The 13,931-nt window shown below is 34.8% G+C and overlaps 1 protein-coding gene across 2 annotated transcripts in view; it reads left to right on the top strand.

Moving 5' to 3' along the window:
- The first annotated feature begins 348 nt into the window (after positions 1-348).
- tusc3 (tumor suppressor candidate 3) overlaps positions 349-13,931 on the top strand; it is a 53,665-nt gene continuing 40,082 nt past the window's right edge. Inside the window, exon 1 of one of the 2 annotated variants that reach the window (XM_066718282.1) lies at positions 349-501. In XM_066718282.1, the coding sequence (XP_066574379.1) occupies positions 397-501 (105 nt within the window). In that variant the 5' untranslated portion in view covers positions 349-396. The remainder of the gene's footprint in view (positions 502-13,931) is intronic. The other variant, XM_066718281.1, reaches the window with a different exon arrangement.

Here is a 13,931-nt window from a genome sequence, read left to right as displayed (position 1 = left end):
TTATATAAAATATATATTAAGTATCCACTTGCTGCACTTTTATAAGTGTTTTGGTTATAGAAATCAGGCTAACCAACCATATTCATAAAATTGCCATACAATTATACTTTCCTGTTTTAAATGAATCACAATTAACCTTGCCAAATAATTTGTCTTTCTTCTGAATAATAATAATAATAATAATAATAATAATAATAATAATAATAATAATAATAAACTCAAACAATTAAAATTAGCTAACTGTTTTTTTCCCTAAGTAAACACAAACCGTCACATAACCGTCAGTTCAGGATATCCCCTTAAACTGCATTTCCCACAATCCCCCGCTAGCTTCCTATTGGGCAAGTCAGTAACCAGTGATTAACTACAGAGCTGTACACTAGAGCACCTGCAAACATGGCGTCCGTTAACCAGACGTCTCCTCTTCACCTGCTATCCACCTCTTTGCTGTTTATCCTGGTACTATGTGTTCAGTTAGGAGGAGGCCAGAAGAAAAAGGAGGTACAGACACATTTATTTCTCTATGTCATTCAAACAGCGGTCCTGCCTGCTGATGCTGGATGATGCCTTGTCATGACCTCTCATTGGGTGTTGTGTTGAAAAGGAAGAAAGATATCAGATATATTTAGGTCTGTTCTTACATATACATCGTTTCCAATAAATGACATTATAACGCGATGAGTCCTGTCTGTATTAAAACATCGTACTGCTTTTCATGCGATTACATCTCCAAAAAACATCAACAACTATGATGCTCTGGATAAATACCATCACATACAGAAAACGTTAACGTGTTTTTTATTTAAATGTACATTTCTAAATTGAATGATTTTACCCCTTATATAGCTAATATGAATTTATTATTACATCCATCCATATTAACTAACCTAAAAACATTATAGTAATGGATAAAAAAAATAATTAACCTGTTCTTCATAAATGAATGCTTTTTAATATATTTTAGGTGTCTCTCACCATCCCCCCTTTTGATGTGTTATATTAAAATGCATCACATGCTTTAGAAAGTAGGCTATGTGGTTGTACTTTAATCAGAATAAAACTTGTGATATTTACGTGATGAACCAAACATTAATTAGAGATTACATTTGTAAAGTGCATATTCTGGTTTATATTTTCTTCCATATGTGTGTATATATTTTTCTTTGTGCTGATAAGGAGTAGGCCTAGGTGTTATGCAGTAACATGCTGATCCCTGTATGGATGCTACTTCTTTACTTAATTCAGTTGTGTTTTTAATGCTAGATATTACCAACAATAACTGCAGCTGTTTAAATTAATATTATACAAGTTGCAGGGCTGCTTCTTACTAAGGTGTACGTGCACATTTGGACAGAAAGTAAAAACCTCCATTACTGTACACAGAGGGCTGATATGACAATATATGTTTCTAGGAAAAAAGATTATTTGTATTTACCTTGAAGGAAGTCATCTCTGAGGGGAGGTGGAAGAGAAGGTTATTGGACTAAAAAGTGCTAAAGCAGTGAAGCAGCATTTTACATTTTACTTCTTGGTGAAATCACTCCTGTGATTTCTGGATATTCATAAAACAATAATGCTGACATATGCAGTATTATATTCAGTAGCTTCACATTAAGATAAATAATTATTTTCCAAGAGAATTGGGCATTAGAGAGAACATCAATCAACAATGAATAATATGCATAAAGTGAATTAAAAATAGGCATTATTTATTCATGTTTTTGTTATAGTTGTGCTCTTGATTCAATAACAAATTAATCAGTAACATTATATATTTTTCAAGAAAAAGGTTCAATATCAAATAAAGTAATTCAATGTTTGCATGCATGCATTTTGGTTTAAGTTGAAGTATTAGCAGGGCTTCACATCATTTCATACAGGATATGTTCCTGTATGAATGAAATGGTGTGCGTCTTTTTTAATTTGATATGTGTTTGCTTTAAAATCAAATAAAAGTATGTTCTTTTTCTCTATGTCTTTTAGAAAATTTCTGTTATCTTTACCAAAAAAAAATGCCATTGCTTAATTTATGCATTTCCACATTGTTTTTTCACATACTATGTTATCACTGTAGTACTGAAAAAAATTACTCTAAGCTGTTTCCAAAGAAATGTAGGGTACATTACAAAGTGATCTGAAATACTTATAGGAGAAATTACACCACAATTCACCCAAGATTTGCCTCGTATTCTGCTGGTGGGTACAAATTAAATTATGAGTAGAATGACGTATATAAAAACAATATCTTATATGCCATTTTTCTTTTTCTTTTCTGTGGGAGGCTCAAGTGTCACCACTGAATTAATAGGCCCTATATTAAAACTTGGAATGTCTGATCAGCTTTGAGCCATATCCCAAAACAGAAATGTTCTTGATGTCAGAGATTTTAGATGTTTGAAAATTCCATATTAATGATTTGTAAAATGATTAGGTATAGGTGTAACCCCAATAGTATGCATTAATCAATCTAATTTAATATGATTAGAGCCATGCATTTTGTAACCTGCTTTCTAGGGCTGCATTTCATTCCTCCCTGTGAAAGGTGGCCATGTAGTCTGCTTAATTAAACCACATATTGATTAATAATCTCACGATTCTTTTAATCATCTCAATTAGTCATTCTATTAAGGCACATTGGCATTTTGATTAAGCAGCAAGAACTATGGGCATTTATTTAAAGGGACATACATTGCTTTATTAATACTTCTTATTCAATATAATTTGTTAGAATGAGTAAATGAACAAGTGCAGCCTTTAGAAAGCTGGTTGCATAAAATGTAGAGCCTAACTATAACAACTGTAGATTCAATCCATAATAGGGTATTTTCTTTCTTTGATACTTTTTCTTTATTCACTCTGAAAGTATATTGAAATGCTCCATTATTGGTCTTGTTCATGCTTTCATTATAATAATAATGATTATGAATTGCATTTTGTCACTGTTGTTGAACACTACATAATAGGGTTGTGCTGATAGACAATGATGATAATCTTCTATCGGTGATAATGACTCCATACAGTTTTTATTTTTTACTTTTTGCAAAAGCTCCCACTATTGAAGGTTGCTGAAGGCAATGTGGCAAATTCAGTGGGGTGATGGTAACACAGATGAGAATGTAGATTAACTGTGTGGGCATCTTTGCCAGATATCTGTCTTTTGCATATGCAATAAATAACCTCCGCTATGTCCCATGGTACGTCCTTATCGTTTGGCCAAAAACCAAGAAACGCCCAAATAGGAGCAGTTGCAGATGTTGTTCTTCAGGTCCAATATAGTAATGGTGCACTCTAGTGGGGAACTTAATAGTCAGTACACAATTGATTATTGCCCCCCCCTCCCCTCCCCGGGCTGATAACATCAGATAGCACGATGTTTAAACGTCTATCATCAGCGCAAGGTAATTTTTCATATCGCCAAACCCTACTACATAATCGCTATCTTCATTATTTTTAAATGGGAGGCTTTTACATTGTAGTTTAGCACTATATAGGCATAATCAATATTCTTGTTGATGCTTAGCATTATAAAATCACCATATTAATGATTAAGATTAATAATAGTAGTAGTGTTGTCTTTTTATTATCTTCTTCATCTGAATACATCCTATGTTAAAAGTGTGTATTTCATTTAAACTTTTCATTAATGTATTAGCAGCAGTGTTCTATAACCGATACATTCCTTCTACTTAGTTACAGAAACCCTGGAGCCCTGAGATGAAAATGAAAACATGTCAGCCCTGACTTCAAAGTTTTACATTGCAGTGGGTCATATCTGTTAAACATTTGCCATGTTCTTTTCTTGCATAGAACACAACATAAGGAGGTTTTAATATGCCCTAAAGTGAATCGTGTAACAAAGATTTAACTGCTTCAGCAGCAGTGTTCAATGCCTTCATAGTCTCCTGGCACTGTGGATCTATCTGTTCAATGCTTCATATAAATAATGTCAAGAAATGCAAGGATCCAATGATGCCAGCAAAGGGAGTAAATAGGCTCCTAGTGCATAATCTGTATCTTCTTATCTGCAGTGATGCTTGCTAACCAGGTCTGTTTCTCTCTTGTATTGAGATATCAAAGTTGTAGTCATCAGTCAATGAAAGCATTAAGTAAGAGAGGAATACTTTTGTTAAGAATGGTGGACATCGATAAAGAGACCTGGTTCCGAAAGCTAATTTTATCTGAGCATTCCCAAAACATATGTAGAAAAGTGCCCTTAGCATCCTTGGAACAGAAAATACACAGCAGGCTGGAGATGAGTTTAATTTTATAACATCTCTGCGGAGTATTGCACTGGCTACACATGCAATGCAGAGCAAAGATGTAAATAGAAAAAGAAAAAAGGTCCTGGCAAGTCATACTGAGACTGTAAATCCTGGAATGTACACAAGCCATCTTTGTTAAGGATATCTCCTAATCTATGTATTCCCTTGTTCCTCCATTGTGGGTAAAAGGAAGGACTATTACTTGTCATAAACTTGTCGCAGTTGTGGTCAATATAGTAGATTGGCAGATGGCTTGAGCTCCTGGTTCAAAAGATAAAATGAACAAGAGAGATGAAAGTGGGCAGCCCTGATGAGTGCATCTAAAAATAGAGAAAATGTGAAGAACAATTAAGCCTTGTCAACACCTTTTCTGAGAAGTTAGTGTCCAAACTCTTTGCCACGTTGATCAAATTTGATCACAGATGCATCTAATCCATAACCAAGCATAGATAAGCCCATTCAGGTCGATCAAAGGCTTTTTTGGCAAATAATGGAAGAAAATCACACACAGAGAAACAATATCGGTAGCAGCTAGTGGCCTATAATATAAGGGAAGTGACAAGCACTGTCAGAGGCAAGACAGATTTTAATAAAGCCTGCCTGGTCATGATGTACTAATCTGGTCAATTGAAGATGATGTGCTAACACTTTGGCATATACTTTGGCATCTGTACGAATCGGAGATAAAGCAGAATAGTTTCCATCTGTCTATTTTCAATAATAAAGCTATTGCAGTATTAATGTCTCTTCGAAAGTAGCCTTTTTCAGCTGCAATCGCTGTAATTTCAAGTAAAATGGGATCCAATATAATTCTGGGGGCATGCCAACGATTCCAGGAGATTTAGGCCCTACCCTTTTTCATGTCCTGTAGTGCCTCCTTCAATTAATCTATGGATATATGCACACCAAGTTCATCTGCCTCAGCAGAAAATAGGTGAGTTAATTGAATATTTTCAAGAAAGCTTATACATTTTCCCTGATCATGTGTAATATCACTACTGTAATTTTGAATAAAAATAATGGAATGTAGAATTAATTTGCATAAGGTCTGTCAGTTTCTCATGTGGTGAACTAATTGTTTAAAAATCTGCTAAACGTTAATTGCTTTGGAGTTTCAAAGCTAAAAAATGTCTGGGTCGACTGCCATTGAAATTATAGTTCTGTCTCAACCTATGTATAAGAAATTCAGCTCAATGTAATAAGTTAAGATTTTTCATAAGAAGATTATGTTCTTACGCACTACTATCAGAAAAAAAAGGTTTCCAATGTTCTAAACAGGTACATTTATTAAACTAGATTTGTTTAATTGAAAAACAAAATAGAGTGGAACTATCATTTTTGTATAGAATAGAGTTAATGTGCCAGCAGTGGACATGGGGAGATTTAGCAATCCATGCAAAATTATAAAGAGTGGCATGATGATCTGATAATGACATAAGTAATATGATAGTAGAGTGTACAATGGACACCAAAGGTTGGAGGGTAGATTCTGGAGTGAGATCTGTGTATAGATGAAAATAAAGCAAATTCCTTGACTGACAGGTTGATGAGGGCCAAATCATATACATTTTCACAATGTTGATGCCAAGCTTTGGGTTTTAATCTTTTGTGATTTTGACCTGCATCTAGTCTGTAACTTCCAGCAGAAATTTGGGCGAGAGGCAAAAAAGATTGTAAGAGCGTACACTGAGACAAAATATTTTTCTTTACTCAGGAGAGTGGTTTTCAGGTTTATAGGTTTTCCTGATTCATCATTTCCTAAGCCTGATAAAAGTTCATTTGCAGCAACAACAATGAAGAGTCCTATAGTTTTATTTTCTGTAGTAGAGAATGCTGACACATAATTATTGTAAAATCTAGAAATGTCTTGTTGATTTTAGATGAGAGTCCTGTATCATAGCGACATCTAACAGATGCAAATGACTGGCATGTTTCAATGGGAGAATTTAGGCCACATACACTCCAGTATAGATCTGAACCATTAGTCATGGGTATCATGGATAATACAATTAGATGCTAAAAGTGCCTTTTAAATGTGTTGAAATTAGCATGTTAAAATGATAACAGGCCATATTTGTTGTATACAAATTGGTAACTGCTCCTCAATAAGATTATTCTTGAAACATGTAGGCCTTTTGCGATTTACAAGATTAATTTAGATTTTAATGAATCTTAATAAATGTTTGGTTGATAAAAGATGAGCAATATTTAAAGTTAATAAGTAACTGCCTTAAATGCATGTTACCAATATATCATCTACCTTGGCTGTACTTAATACTTTGTACAGTCATTGTGTATTTAAATCTACACTGAAAACAACTGTCATCAGTGACATAGAAATCAGGTTTAATGTGGTAATTGATTAATCACTTTCCTTTTATTAGTAAAAGGACATAAATCACATTGATAGTTGAAATTGCTTAATTAATCTACAGCTGTAGTTGACATTGTAGCCTGAATCTTTGTATAACATAAAAGGATTACAAGATTTGTCTTATTCTCTTCTTTATGTTTTCTGTGCAGCCATATTAAAATGCATATGTGAAATAAACAAGAGATACTGAATGTTATGCTTTGTTTAGGAATAACTAGTGTAATTAGAGAAATTGTTTAATTCATGAACATGGTGATATGTTCTGATTACTTAATGAGATTTGCAATATTGATGTACCAGCTTCTTTTAGTAATCTGTGTGAGATATAAATCAGCACAACTCGAGAGCCTGCATTTCTATAATCAAAGTTAATTATCTCATCATGTCATAGTAGTCATATTTTTCCATTCCATATTTTCTTGTTAAATTGTTCAATATACTTTCAACCCCTGTGTATTGCAAAGAATGACAGTGTGTCAGAAGATAACCAAATGCATCATGATCCTGGAAAAAAACCTAATTTGCATAGCATTATTGGAAACAGGAGTCTACAGAGGAATAACATACTAGATTATAATCTGCAGCATCATAGGAAATTTTGGGAGAAATATACAAATCATTATTAATACAAATAAAACTAATCTTGAATATATTTAAATGTATCTTGGCTAACAATCATACCCTATAATTACCATAAAATAAACAGTGGGTCATGCCTGAAGAGAACAAATAGAAAAAATGATGGAGATTCCTTAAATTTGTGTTCAGTGTTGTATTTTTCAACTGGGAGTTATTGAGGTGACTTTATTGATGGGGTTAGCCTAAATCCACAGCAAGTCGTAATTTATGGTGTCTTTAGTAATTGTTTCTTTAATTAATCATTTTATCTGCTTTCTGCCGGCAACCACACAGACGAAGATTTAAACAAAAACTAGTACAATAAAAACTATATGTCATTAAAATATTACTAAGAAATTATCAGGTACCTGTAACATACCAGGTAACCATAGGTAGACATCTGCACCAGGTTGAGGGGATAGGTATAACAGCGTATAGCGAATAAAGTGAGAGTCAGACATCCTTCCTAAAAGTTATGTACGTTTACATACATTTGCTGAATCTATATACATTGTAGGTCATTTCTATAAAAAATGGGCAATTGGACAGGAACATAACCCTTTATTACATAATTTGTCTCCATGGGAAAATCAGATTTGTCTTACATCATTTCGACTTATAGCACCACCTAAATAAAAGGACTGTCTGTAAATCTATATTAAAGACAAACTATGTTTTAAGTGATATTAAGAGCAGACAGGAAATTGTCAAATAAAACTGCAACTGCGCTCTTACTTCACCCGTCAAGAAGACACAAGGGGTACCCAGGATAAGGGCTGTGAACAGCAGCTTTAGTCACTCTCTTTAGTCACTGCTCTTTTCTTTATACAATTTCATACACAGATTGAAATCTTGAACCTTGTTGCTTCATAGCAGGTTACAGAATTATTTTTAAATGAAGTTAGAAATTGAGGTGCCATACGTCTTAGACAATCCATCCTTATTTGTCAAATGTATGTGTAAGCCTCACATTGAAAAAATAAAATAAAATAAAAAATGTTATCGGAGCACCACATCAGTCTTACTTGATTTACCTTTGAGTCCTCTGTTCTCCCTACACTTTTCAAACTTAATGACTATTATCTTGCCTAGTAGCAAATCCAGTAAAACACTGTTATTTCGTATCAGTGAGCTTCTGCAATACAAATGCAGTCTTCTTCGATCCAGGGGTTCTATGCCTGGATCAATCATAATAATTGAGTATCTATTTATGCGTGTAATTATCTACATCTTACCCCCCAAAAAATCGTTCTTCATATTATAGTTATACCACAGTGTAAACGCACTTTAAGAATCTCTGTAATCTGGACCACAGTGTAAACATGACATAATCTCCTTTAACACTAGATCTAAACTGGCTTAGGTCTCAGTTTGCAGCATAATGGTAGCATTTGAGATTCCTAAGAAAAGCCTGGCAGGCAGATTTCCTTTTCCTTAGCCCAGTCACTGTAAGATCTCACTGAATACCTTCTCAGTAGAATTGATTTGTTCTTGAGGCAGTCACCCTCAGTCAATACTAAATCTTTCCACAAAGGGAATTCTAAAGCCATTACAATTCTCCAACAAAGCTATATTATGATCATAACATTTCTATTATCCTGGTAACACAAAATAGTTAGGCTTTCAACTATGTGACATTGAGACCATATTGACTCCAGTTATTTAAATCCACTCATGATGCCAGTGTGTGATGCAAGTCAGACCACCAAAGTATAGTATACACCTGTAATCATACATGTCGTGTGTAACTGGTTTGTTTTAGCAGATTTTATTCATTCCTGACTTCGTTTCGTCACACGTTTAGGCCTCCGTTTCAGCTACAAATGTGAACAAACCTCTTAAAACCTCAACAGTAAAATGGGTCAGAAAAAAAGCAGGACAAAATTTTAGGCAGCCCGGGGTCAGCCCTAGAAGGATTGAGAGGGGTCAGTAAGTGTTAACGGTTTCTAGGATATTGTAAATGTATGAACACTGACCATCTCAGACATAGAACTTTGCAAATCTTTCAGAGTCACCGTTGGCTTCTCAATGGCATTCTTAACCAGCTTGCATAGGTGCTCAGTTTTTAAAAGCACCCTAATCTGGGTAGTGACAGTGGCGGTATGAAGCACATTCCATTTCTTAATTATGGTTATATGAGGATTGAACAAAATGCACAATATGAGTTTAGTGTGTTCTTCACCATATTCAGTAGCTTTGCCATTTTCTTGTAACCTTCTTCACTTTGCAGGGGGTTTAATACTCTTGCAAGGCATCGTATGTATATATAAGAAATTATTAATATATAAGAAAATGGACCTGGAGAATCCTTAATGGAGGAAAGAGTGAAAAAGATTACATTTAACAATCCGCTATCTATACATATACTGTAGATCCTTGTCCAACACAAATTTACGCAATCAAAATTGTGTTTGTAGATGAAAAAAGAAATGTGACGCTTGTTTTGCATTTGTGAGTACACATTTATCATGAGCCACTGTGCCCCAAACCAGACAATTAGTAATATGGTGGCAGATTTTCTTTCAGTTGTGGGACTGTGTACACTCCTTTATCTGCAGTGTTGAGAATAGTTCTTTATATAATCAAGTTAATTTTAAGAAGGATTTGTTTGGGGAGGGGCTGCCTCCCTTGCCTCCCTTAACTAGCCTGGACTACTTTATGTATCACATACCTTCATCCTGCTGAGGTCATTGTCATGTCAAGAATTGCGATCTTTCACAACTGTGTGTTAACTCAAACTTAGTTACCCAGAAACCCATAGATATGAATGTATTGTATTTAAACTAATTAAAACAATAATATGGGACAATTTATAGGTCAATTACTCACATTAACTACTGTTATTAAAATAGAGAAGACATTCTCTTTTTTTTTTTGCATCACATTGCTAATCTGAATAAAACAATTTAAAGAGCACAGAGTAATTAGAGATATTAGAATAGGATAGTTTTGAAACTTAAAGAAAGCATTCTCTGATAAGAATTCACTTTACAAATAATCAATAGCACATTTACATTTTAATGAAATGTGCCCATTATATGTGAAATAAAAGCTTAGTCTGCTCAACTGCAAATAGAGGCTTTGGTTTATTGCATACAATTAGTATATTTCTAATTGCTTCATTAAGCTGAAGAAAACAGTGTTTAATCAGTTTGTGTGGTGGTGTTCGCACTTTTAACAATACATTGGAAAATGCTACATTGATGCAGCCATTAAAGAGTACAGAATGGATTTTACTCAGTAATATTTAACAACTCTAGTTACATTTATTTCTTACTTCATGAGTGTATTTAACAAAAGTTTTTCACTGGATTCAGATTCTGGAGCTGCTGTACAGAGTATTCTGTTTGCTGTGGAAGTCTAATGTTCATTTTAAGTTGGGTTTGCTTGCATGAGAGTTATGAACATTGATTTTCTAAATAAAGTTCAACCTTTTTAAAAAGAGAACATAAAGTTTTATGAATATGGCCCTTTGTGGGCTGTTTACATCTAACCATCTAAACCAAAACTTGACTGTCCTTGTTTCATGAAATGTTCTATGCATTTTAATATAGCTTTAAAGATAATCTTTTTTTTTTTGTTTTTTTTGTTTAATCTATTTTCTTAATTGCTTTTTGGATGATTAGTAACATTATTATTCTTATATTTCTTAGGGCAACTTACAATTGTTACAATATATCACATTATTTTCTACATTCAATTACCCATTTATACAGCTGGGTTTTAACTGGAGCAATCTAGGTCAAGTGCCTTGTTCAACTGCAATGTCCCCCACCTGGGATTGAACCCATGACCCTCCACTCAGGAATCCAGAGCCCTGACCACTACTGCAGACTGCTGCTTATTTATATTCAATAACTTAGGCTAAAGGTTACATTACACCTTAAAAAAAGGGCATTATGGGACTGTAGACAAAAATTCAAACAGTCCCTACTCATTGTCTTGTAATATGTAAGAGTTATAAAAAAAAAGTGAGAGAGAGAGAAGGAGAGACTGAGGAGGATCATAAGTGGTTAAGAAGAGGGGCAGAGGGAAGACTGGTAAAATCGGAAAGCAGAAGAATTTCAAAATATAAATTGAAGAGGAGGAATTGCCAGGCTGAACAATTGTAATGAATCCACACCTAGTGGATTTTCAAGTTTCAGATGTCATATGAGGTCCTTTAGTCACTAACAATGTGTGGGTGGGATAGGCTGCTTCCAAGCAAACAAACCAATGTCTAGCTAGTAGGGTGTATTGCTGTCATAACTCAGAGTTGCATTTCACATTACTATTATGTCATTCATATTTAGAATTTAGTTGCTAGACTAACGTTTCAATGCAAGTGTTAAGTGAAAAAATGTTATTTTAAATTAAATTGTAATGGATGAATCGTCAGTCTAATGAATGTCATCTGACCCAATATTTTGGCCATGCATCAGCAAATGTATGTGAAGATTTTGCAAATAATGCATTGCAGCTTCCATCTGTGCATCAGAATGAGTTTTCAGCACATCTGTCATAATCTGCAGTCCTGGATATATTAAGCTGACAGAAGAACACGTGGACACTTGTTTTCCTGGCCAAGAACTTAAAACAAGCAAAATGTTCAGGACGTGAATGGGACATTCCTACTTGAAACTTTTAATTTTGAAAGATTTTTTTTTTATGAGATATATTGTATTATTTAAAATGGTGTTAGTTTTATTATGAACAAGACATTCAGGGTTGAAAAAACAATGCTGCTGTTCTGTAACAAATTACCTGTATCTGCTGAGAGAAATATGATATTCTGTTGTTTAATACAGTGTTGTGGTTTTATTAGTTATTTTGTGGCAATGGAGATGGCGGAGGGCTGAGTGGCAGCCACCCATCCTGCAGCAGCAACCAGGATGCTGTAGCGTAAGGTACACTATAAATTTCAGTTAAAGAAGTGAATTTAAGTATCACCTTATCAAGAATCGTAGAATCTTGTAGAACTCAATTTCTGTAATATTTGGACACAGACACCAATTCCAAAGATATACATTCTCAAGTTTATTAAAAACAAAAATAAAGTGTAGCACTACACTAGTTATACAAAAAGGGAAAAACTAATTAAAATTCTCTCAAGATCAAATCACTTCCGTGACCAAATCAAAGAACATGGAATCACATATGATAACACACAAATCGTTAAACAAAATTACAAACACATTGACTACAATACCAGTTAGTAAGATGAAGGTCAGTCTCTCATTAATATTATTAGTTTGGACATCAAGTAACTATGCAGGTTAGTATTTATGTCAAATATCTTCTCGTTATATATATCAGTCTCATTTACGTTTGGGTGCCGAGAAAGATTCTATAATTTCTTGTTACCAAAATTCCCCTTAATTGATTATTATTCAATGATTAAGGCTAGGCAGGGCCACCTATAATCTAGTGTCTATTAACGTGACTAAAACAGTTAAACAGGAATGAGATGATATTTCTCGGCGTTGACAGGTTTTATTTCTAAAATTGTGAAACAAAACAGTTTAATGCAGTACTCATTTATATTTAAGAAAATACTAAATTATATTACACATTCTAAAGTTTATGACTCACAGAATAACATTTCTAATTGATTTCTCAAATGTCATGAATAATAAACTCCAACTGTTAAACTTATCTTAACTTCGTCGCAGAGAGGCCTCTCTGCCTTCGGGATCAGATAAAAGCACATGGCACGAGGTTCCACGGGGTGGGGTGAGGTCCGTGTGGTTTGGAACAAAGGTAGTCCGGTTCGGTTTTGTCCAATAACTTCCTGAGTCGATGCTCCTGGAAGTTTTCCAAACAGATTTTCCACTGGTTTGATGCTTCAAGGTTGTGCACAGGATGTCTTCTTGGCAAGCAGGGTTTCCACTGTAGTTACTTGAAGACAAAGTCTTTGAGGAAAGCAGGGCCCTGTTCGTTTCCGAGGGTCAAGTTTCTTAAGACTCAATAGCTATTTAAATGACTCAACGCTTCTGTATTACAGTCGACTTAGTCAATTGTCCAGCTGTATTAACTCCACTGATCAGATGGGTACAGGCTGGCAGGCGCAGGTTCTAAAGTTCTTTACTTAATGAAGTTCTTTAAAATAATTATTCGTACGGCTCAATCTCCTTCTCCCAGTTAAACTCTTCTGTTGCCGGCAAAGACTTGGTTCGTTTCTGGTTCCGGTTCTGGCAACAGAGCTACAGGTTGAGTTGTGGCAGCGAGTTACTGGTTCAGGTGAGAGAGAGAGAGAGAAAAAGTGCTGTGCGCTACCTTTTATGCCTTTTAGATCATAGCCGATTTGGTTCTTGAGTTTGCGAGGTTGGATTTGTGCCAGTCCCAAGTCTCCTATTGGAGGAGGCTCGATTCATGCCTGATGCCAATCCATGCCATCTTTTAGAAATGCCGATTTGCTTGGGTTCGTAGCTCTGTTTCGGGATTTCGGCTCTCGCCTGCTTCAAAGGGATTTATGACTTCCAAGCCATATTCCCTAGATGTTTTCACAGCAGGGATTCCAAGCCATTTGGCCCATTCTAGGTGAGCCATACTCCCAAGGCTGTCACTTTGATGTAGAACAGTTCCTGGGCCGATGAGCTCAGAAATTCTGGTAACTTTTGGGGAGAAGTCTTCTTTAGATCAGAGCTCCAGCTAAGAGCTAGAATATTCTATCAAAATACACCCCCCCCCTTAACTCT

Source organism: Amia ocellicauda, chromosome 12, assembly GCF_036373705.1.
Source record: "Amia ocellicauda isolate fAmiCal2 chromosome 12, fAmiCal2.hap1, whole genome shotgun sequence".
NCBI classification, from domain to species: domain Eukaryota; kingdom Metazoa; phylum Chordata; class Actinopteri; order Amiiformes; family Amiidae; genus Amia; species Amia ocellicauda.
The sequence above is the reverse complement of the archived record's forward strand: the minus strand, read 5'-3'. Positions and strand labels throughout refer to the sequence as shown.